The sequence below is a fragment of the Microtus ochrogaster genome, chromosome 7, assembly GCF_000317375.1.
Source record: "Microtus ochrogaster isolate Prairie Vole_2 chromosome 7, MicOch1.0, whole genome shotgun sequence".
Lineage (NCBI taxonomy): Eukaryota > Metazoa > Chordata > Mammalia > Rodentia > Cricetidae > Microtus > Microtus ochrogaster.
Window position 1 is genome coordinate 35860609 of NC_022014.1, and position 7990 is coordinate 35868598.

General features: G+C 41.5%; 1 protein-coding gene across 1 annotated transcript; it reads left to right on the plus strand.

The window, feature by feature from the left end:
* The first annotated feature begins 1802 nt into the window (after positions 1-1802).
* On the plus strand, positions 1803-6478 carry Znf624 (zinc finger protein 624). Its single transcript, XM_013347050.1, has 2 exons — positions 1803-1887; positions 4740-6478. Exons 1-2 carry the CDS (start codon positions 1803-1805, stop codon positions 6476-6478), a joined length of 1824 nt encoding a protein of 607 aa, XP_013202504.1.
* The last annotated feature ends 1512 nt before the right edge of the window (positions 6479-7990 follow it).

A 7990-nucleotide genomic window follows, 5' to 3' on the forward strand; every position in this document is an offset into this window, starting at 1 on the left:
ACACGATGATCCGTACAAACCTGTCCTGGTGATTATTAATCTTTGTTGTCAGACTGTATAGTGCATGTGTACTTGTCGAAGGGTGCCTCTAAAAGCATGAATGAACACCAAAGCGCTGTACGTGGACGGCAGGTCCAACTCTGTGTAGTGACACATCCTGGATCATCACGCCCTGCCTGTCTCCTGAGCTGTGGCTCACACTGTCACCCGTTTTCTGGAAGCTGGGTATTGCTAGTTTTTTAGGTAAAGACTTAAAGAGAACAAAGCTAGGATAACATTTTCTCATGAAATGTTTTTATTATCCAAATTTTAAACAATGGCCTAAAATATAAAATGGATAAGCACTACTAGAAAATATGGTAAATTTTAATGATAGTCATGAAAATCAAGCCCTTGTAAGGATATAGTATCTCAGGTTTGGAAGAAAACAGTGTTATGAGCGGCCCTGAAATATTCCTTGAATAATAACTGAGACATACTTATCCTTACTAGTACCCACCCCCAACACTGTACTGGATTTTCTTTTAATTTTTTATTTTTAAAATTATTTTATGTGTGCACATGTGTTCAAGTGCACATGAAAATGTGGGCTCATGTAGAGGCCAGAGGATAACCTTGGGACTTGGTGTCATCCTCAGGGATTCTGTCCAACTCCCTTGAGACTGGGGCTCTCTCTGTCTCTGTTTCTGTCTGTCTGTTTGTCTCTCTCAATTATATGTATACTTGCATGTCTGTGTAGGGATACTTGCAGGTGAGTGCATTTGCTCACAGGGCCCGGAAGAGGGTTTCAGATCCCCTGGAGCTAGAGGTGTAGGTGGCTGCTACCCAGTGTAGGTGCTGAGAACCAACTCAGTACTCTAAAGAGCAGTGTGTGCTCTTAACTGCTGAGCCTGAGCCATCTCTCCAGCCCCAAGAGAAACAAGGTCTCTTGTTGGCATGAAGCTCACCAACTAAGGTACAGTGTCTGGATAGTGAGCATCAGGATCCTCCTTCCCCCAGCAGCAGGACTGAAGCGTGTGCTACCACCACACCTGCATTTTCTCCGCGAGTGTCAGATCAAACTCAGCCTTCAAGACAGCTGTCTACCCAGACCTGGACTGACTTTCCCATTGTAGAAAACAGGTGGTATTCACAGATTTTGGAAATAGCCAAATAATAATTCCTGCACAAGACAGATGCATTCTTTTGTTTTTGATTTTGTGTTTTCAAGATGGTTTTGCTGTAATTTTGGAGCCTGTCCTGGAACTAGCTCTTGTAGACCAGGCTGGCCTCAAACTCACAGAGATCCACCTGCCTCTGCCTCCAGGGTGCTGGGATTAAAGGCGTGCACCACCACTGCCCAGCAACAGATAAATTCTAAGAAATAGATCTAGTCCCCATATGAAAGAAAGAGATGCATGCAGTATCTAAAGGTCCTATTATTACGAGGCTTTTATTTTGATAGGCTTATTGTTTAAAAACTTTTAAAATATCCAGTTATCTTTCTCCATTATGTGTGTTTGTCACCATCTCAGAGTGAAAGAAGATGACTGGACATTAGGGGCCCTAATCTCAGCCCTACGTAAATGAGGGAAGAGCTCATCCATCGGTGCCCACTGAGGCTCTGCCGAGGGTCCTAGGCAGTGACTGAGTGTTCCTTCCCTGTGTCCCTTCAGAGTTCTGAGGTCACACAACAGGTGAAGGTGATATCTACCATCATTTGTGAGGGGTATAAAGAGCAAGCACCTTACTGCCTCTGGGTCTGTCATTATATTTCCTGCTCATTGGAAGTTCACAGTGAATGCTTGGAGAGGTATGGAAGCATGGAGCTGGCGGCGTCCATTGGGAGATTTCTGTTGGTAGTGGCAGCCCTGAATTTGGCAGGTGGTCACACTATAATCATTAATGGTAAAGTACCCTTTAGTCACATACTCTGAACCTTGCTTTGCATGATAGAAACCTAATGAAACTTAAAATGCCAGGAATGTAGTAACATCCATAGTGCTAGACTTATGACAAATTTAAGTAGGTTTACATTTTTAATGGGGAGCTGACTCTGAAGGCAGGGCACTTGCTGCACAGGTGTGAGGACTGGAGTTGGGGTCCCCAGAACCATGTGTGCTGTAAGGGCATGCTGGTCTGCCTGTACTCCCAGCATCCTCAGAGCCTAATGTCAATCCAGCTTAACCAAATTGGCAAAATCTGGTTCAAGTGAGAGATCCTGTCTCAGTATAGATGGTAGAAAGTCTTTACATCCAGCATAGTTTGGTCTGGAAACCTGACTGGGGCAATCAAGGAATGAAGAAAGGCCACACGGAAAATCTGGGTAGAGCCAAATTATTTTATGCTGTTTTTTATTCTTAACTAGATAATCTTCTCATTGTAGATTAAGAAACACATATTTCTTTGGAATCTTGAAAATTGTTGAAGCCTCATAGATTTTAGACCAGTTTTTTCTGGTCATTTCCATAAAGGGAAAGAACAGAATGAGTGTATTCATTTTTCTTCTGAACTCAGATTATCCCACCCAACCAGGGCCAGTGTTGAACTCCCAGAGGCCACCTATGCTCCATCTGTGCAGGGCACCGCTGTGCCCTGCGCTCTGGACATTGTGCTGTGCTTTCTCATTCCACGTACCTTACCCACTTGTGCGTATGAAACGTGGCCAGCACACCTGAATAACTGAACTTTACAATTTCCTTCATTATAACTAACTTTAGTTTTAATTTAAACGGTTATGTACATCTGCTGGCAACTGTATTGGATGATGAAACGTCCTATAATGGGCACCCCAGGCAGAGGCTAAATTGAGACTGAATTTATCAGTATTCGTTTATAGCTCCAATAATCTTTTTGTTTTTCCCTCTGACCAGGGCTTGTAGTTTGTAAACCAGACATGATATCTCATTTGGAAAGTGGGAAAGGTCCATGGGCAGTGGTGAGAGAAATGTCAAGAACTGCCTTTGGAGGTGAGTGAGTGTAACCAGGAAGATGGGTTCATTTCCAATAACAGTCACTGGAGGATACAGAACAAAGATATGAAATATTTTCCCAAAGCTTTCTCAAAGGAAAACACCCCAGTCCCTTCCCCAGCCTGTGTCCATCACCTCCACTCCCTCTTTGCGTTCTGAACTTCTCCATTCCCCAACCCTGTCCAACCCTATTTTCTTGGGAGCATAATTTTCACAGTTATTCCTTCTGTGTGAAGACATTCCATACCATACTCCTTTCTGCTCTTTTCAGTTAATTTTGTGCTTTTTCTCGCTTTTCATTATCTCACCATCATCTTTTTCTCTTCTGAAAATGCGGTAAGGGCCACCACTGATTCCTTCTGAGCTGAGCTGTTTGCTGCTGATGTGTGTGTTCTTCACCCGCAGGGTCCCCAACAAGGCTCTTTTTATCCTTCTCTGTGTTCTTAACTACTTGAGAATTTAAACAAGGAATCAACTGGAAACAAAATAATTTTTAATATTTATTATACACCTGAGTACTGTGACTTAGGTTAGATGCTCAGGCAACAAAAATGAACAAGATATCATTGTAAACATTTGATTCAACGACTAGATAGTGACAAGTAGACAAAAACCTAGCCTGGGTGATGCCTCATAGCTGTGAGGTGAATAGGATATGAAGGAATAGTGGGGATGAGAACGAGGCTGTCTTCCCTAGATCTGGGGAGATGACTCCCTGGGTACTGTGCTTGCTGTGCCGGCCTGAGGACTTGAAGTCCCCAGCATCAGTAAATGAAACAATGTGTGCTCGTAATCCCAGTGTGGCAAGCTGGAGACAAGAGGATTCCTGGGACTAGCTGGCCAGCTTGTCTGTTCAAATCAGTGAGCTCCAGGGTCAGTGAGAGGCTGGCTCAAAAAAAAATGAGATGGAGAGTATTTGAGGATGGCACTCAACACACACACACACACATACATACACACACATACACACACACATACATACACACACACATACACACATACACACACACATATACACACACACACATACACACACATATACACACACACACATACACACACATACACACACACACATACACACACATACACACACACACATACATACACACACACATACACACACCATCTCCTTAAAATAGAGTGGCCAGGGGAGGCCACTGTGGGGAAACATTTGAGTCCTGAGAAATCTTAACAGTGTCCACTCAGGTGAATAACTGGCAACATATAAAGATAATATCATAAAATCAGATGCTCATGTCATGAAATACCTTATCTCTGGCCCTCCTCCTGAATGATTTTTAATAGAAAAATACCTTACTGAATTGGCCATTCTAAAACTAAAATAAAATTGAAATATAAGGGTATAACTTGTACCTCAGGTGATAGAGTACATACCTAGCGTGCATGAATCCTGGGTTCAGTCTCCAACAACATGTAAGCTAGATGTGGTGGTGCATGGCTATCAGCCCAGCATTCTGGAAGTGGAGGCAGGAAGATTCAAGGTCATCTTTGGCTCCACATTTTGAGGCCAACTTGAGATCCATGTCTCATGCATACATATACACATGCATATATACAAGCATTTCATTATTTGGTCCTTTATTCAACTCCACCCTCTCCTCAGTTCTACTTTCTATTTTCCTAGAAAATAAAGTTAAATATCAAGCAGTAAAACTATATGTTCACTATATGCCCATTTTTTACTTTTTTTTAAATCCCGTTTAGTAAGAGTTCCCCAGCTTAGGAAATAAAAGCAATTTGATTTCTTTTTCTTCTTTCCCTCAGACTTGGAAACCAAGTCTTCAACTAAGGATGCTATACTATCAGAGAATGTTATTGAAAAAGACTTGTCACAGAAGATCATTGTAAAGAAACTGACAGAGAATAACCCGTGGAGCTCCAGAATGGGAAGGTTTGGGAAATGGAATAACAGCATATTAGGACTCCAAAATATTCAGAAGAGTCATCTGAGCCAGAGATTCACAGCAGAGAAAACTGTTGCTACTCAAAGGGGCTTTAGACTTGGATCTGCTCCTTTTCCAGAACCAGAAATTGTCGCAGAAGAACTGCGCAGAAAATGCCAAATACATGAGGAAAATTTCACAGAGAATTTAGATTTGATTACAGATACCCATTTGGGGAAGATGATTTGCAAGGATACAGAAGACCAAAAAAACATAAGGCAGACTTCAGAATTCATTTTGACAAAGAAATCCAGTACTGAAGAAAAGCCCTGTCAATGTAACAGGTGTGAGAAGGCCTTCTGTTATAAGTCACTGCTCACTCAGCATCAGAGAACTCACACTAAAGAAAATCCTTGGGAACGCAATGAATGTGGGGAAATGTTTGGCCAGCTCTCATATCTCAGTCAGCATAAAAAAGTCCACACTGGGGAAAAGCCCTATAAATGTAGTGAGTGCGGAAAAACCTTCATTGCTTCTTCGTCACTGACGGTACATCAGAGGGCTCACACTAGGGAGAAACCTTACCGGTGTAATGTCTGTGGAAAATCCTTTAGCCAGTGTGCCCGCCTTAATCAGCATCAAAGAGTCCAAACTGGAGAGAAAGCCTGTAAGTGCATCCAGTGTGGGAAAGCATTTTGCGATATATCCAAACTTGCACGACACCAGCAAACGCACAACCATGAGACCTACCAATGTGGTGACTGTTGGAAAGTCTTCAGAAGTAAATACTATCTTAGTGTCCACCAGAAGCTCCACACTGAGGAGAAGCCATACAAGTGCAGTGAGTGTGGAAAATCTTTCAAGAATACCACAGTTTTTAATGTCCCTCAAAGAGTCCACACCGGAGAGAAACCCTTTCCATGTAACGAATGTGGGCAGGCCTATAGGAGCAATTCAGGCCTCGTGCACAGCCGGATAGCAAATCTCCCAGAGCATCCGAGAATCCATACAGGGGAGAAGCCCTATAAGTGTCATGAGTGTGGAAAAGCATTTATTAACTCTTTGTGCCTCGCTGTCCACCACAGGATGCATGCAGGAGAGAAACCCCATGAGTGCAGCGAGTGTGAAAAGGCCTTCACACGGTCTTCATCGCTCCTTATACACCAGCCTGTTCACACTGACGAGAAACCTTACCTGTGTAAGGAGTGCGGGGAGTCTTTCGGGGTACAGTCGCACCTAACCGTGCATCAGAGGGTTCATTCTGGGGAGAAGCCGAGCAAATGCACTCACTGTGAGAGAGCGTTCTCCAAAATGACAGCTCTCAGGGAGCATCAGAAAATTGAGCCCGGAGTGAAGCCCTGTAAGTGTTCCGACTGTGGGAAGTCCTTCCGGACCAAGTCCTACCTCATCCTGCATCAGAGAAGGCACACTGGGGTAAGGCTCTACAGATGTGAGGGATGTGGAAAGGCCTTTAGAACTAGCTCCCACCTGACCGCGCACCTGAGACTGCACACCGGAGAAACGCTCTGCAAGTGTGCTGACTGTGGGAAAGCCTTCAGGAGCAGCTCAAGCCTCGCCGTGCACCAGAAACGACATCAGAGAGGAACTCAGCCGATATAGCAACATTCAATGACAAAGTCCTGTGAGCTGTATTTAATAACTTTAGGGAACTTATCAGTAGAAATTAATTAGCTCCTGTACACTAAATTAAATATGAATGTTAGAAGAATTTAATTATATTCTTAGAAATAATTCAAATGAGATTAAAAATAGACAAATGAAAACCTTCATCCATAGTTCATATGTTACTCATTCAACAAATTAAAGTTAATTGCCTTTATATATTTCTGCCTGTTTTTCTATGGGTTTGTCTTAAATGCTTTGTATATTTTTCTATATTCTTTGTCTCATAGGTAACAAATGTTTCTCTTAATTTAACATTTGTCTTTAAACTCCTATATAGTAAAGTCTCAATGTTTTCATTTTTACAGTGAAATTTTTCATCTTCTTAGGTTCTTGATTTTTTTATTTGAAAGCCTATCTTTGGTGCCTAAGTTATACATAATCTAGATTTGTTTGACATTTTTTGATAATTTAGTATTTATGTATTTAAATGTAAATCTAGACTGAATATCTGTTAAATGAGACTAAAAAGGACTATGAGCCTATGAAAAGATTTTAACCTACTTAGTACTCAGGGAAATTCAAATTTAAAGTAATAAACTGAAACTTCCACTTTATAGAGTTGGAAAAATTTAACCTTTCGTTGAGGGTAGGGTTTTGGGGAGCCATGTACCCTTACTTAAAGGTTGTGTAGCTTATGTTTCTGCCAGCAACCCAGTCTATACTATTTAAATTACCCATTCTTTTTTTTTTTTTTTTTTTTTTGGTTTTTTGAGACAGGGTTTCTCTGTAGCTTTGGAGCCTGTCCTGGCACTAGCTCTGTAGACCAGGCTGGTCTCGAACTCACAGAGATCCGCCTGCCTCTGCCTCCCGAGGGCTGGGATTAAAGGCGTGCGCCACCATCGCCTGGCTTAAATTACCCATTCTTATCTGGGAATCTGCTCCATAGAAATAAGCATCCTCAAGTGTAAGAATACAAATAAGGATCTTTGTTGAAGTATTGGTTTTTTTTTAAGGCAGAAAAGTCACAACTAGAAAATGCCAATTAATAGGAAAATAGATAACTGTTGATGTGTCCATATTTTGGAACAGCCTGGGTAGCTTTTAAGATGAGTTATAGATATGCTAATTTCAGAATTTCCCCCAATTTTATGAGTAATTGCTTGTTATAACATGTGTATACATATAATTTAATTATCACCATGCACTCACATGAGTAACTAGCTTTCCGTGAAGACAGATATAGAAGAAAGTACATCAGGCTATAAATATTAGCTACCTTGAGGGAAGGCAGAAAAGGAAAAAGGATTACAGGGTGAAGAGACTATAAACATAGAAAAATTTGAATATAGCATGTGTGTTATAAAACTACGTGTGATAGTGGTACTTCTATAAATTTCTGAGAGAGATGAATGAAGAAATAGTCTCTAAAAAGTTGGTTGTTACAGAGTTACCAGACCAGCAGGTGTTATTTGATGTTTCTGTGATTTTTTTGTACCTTAATGTGTC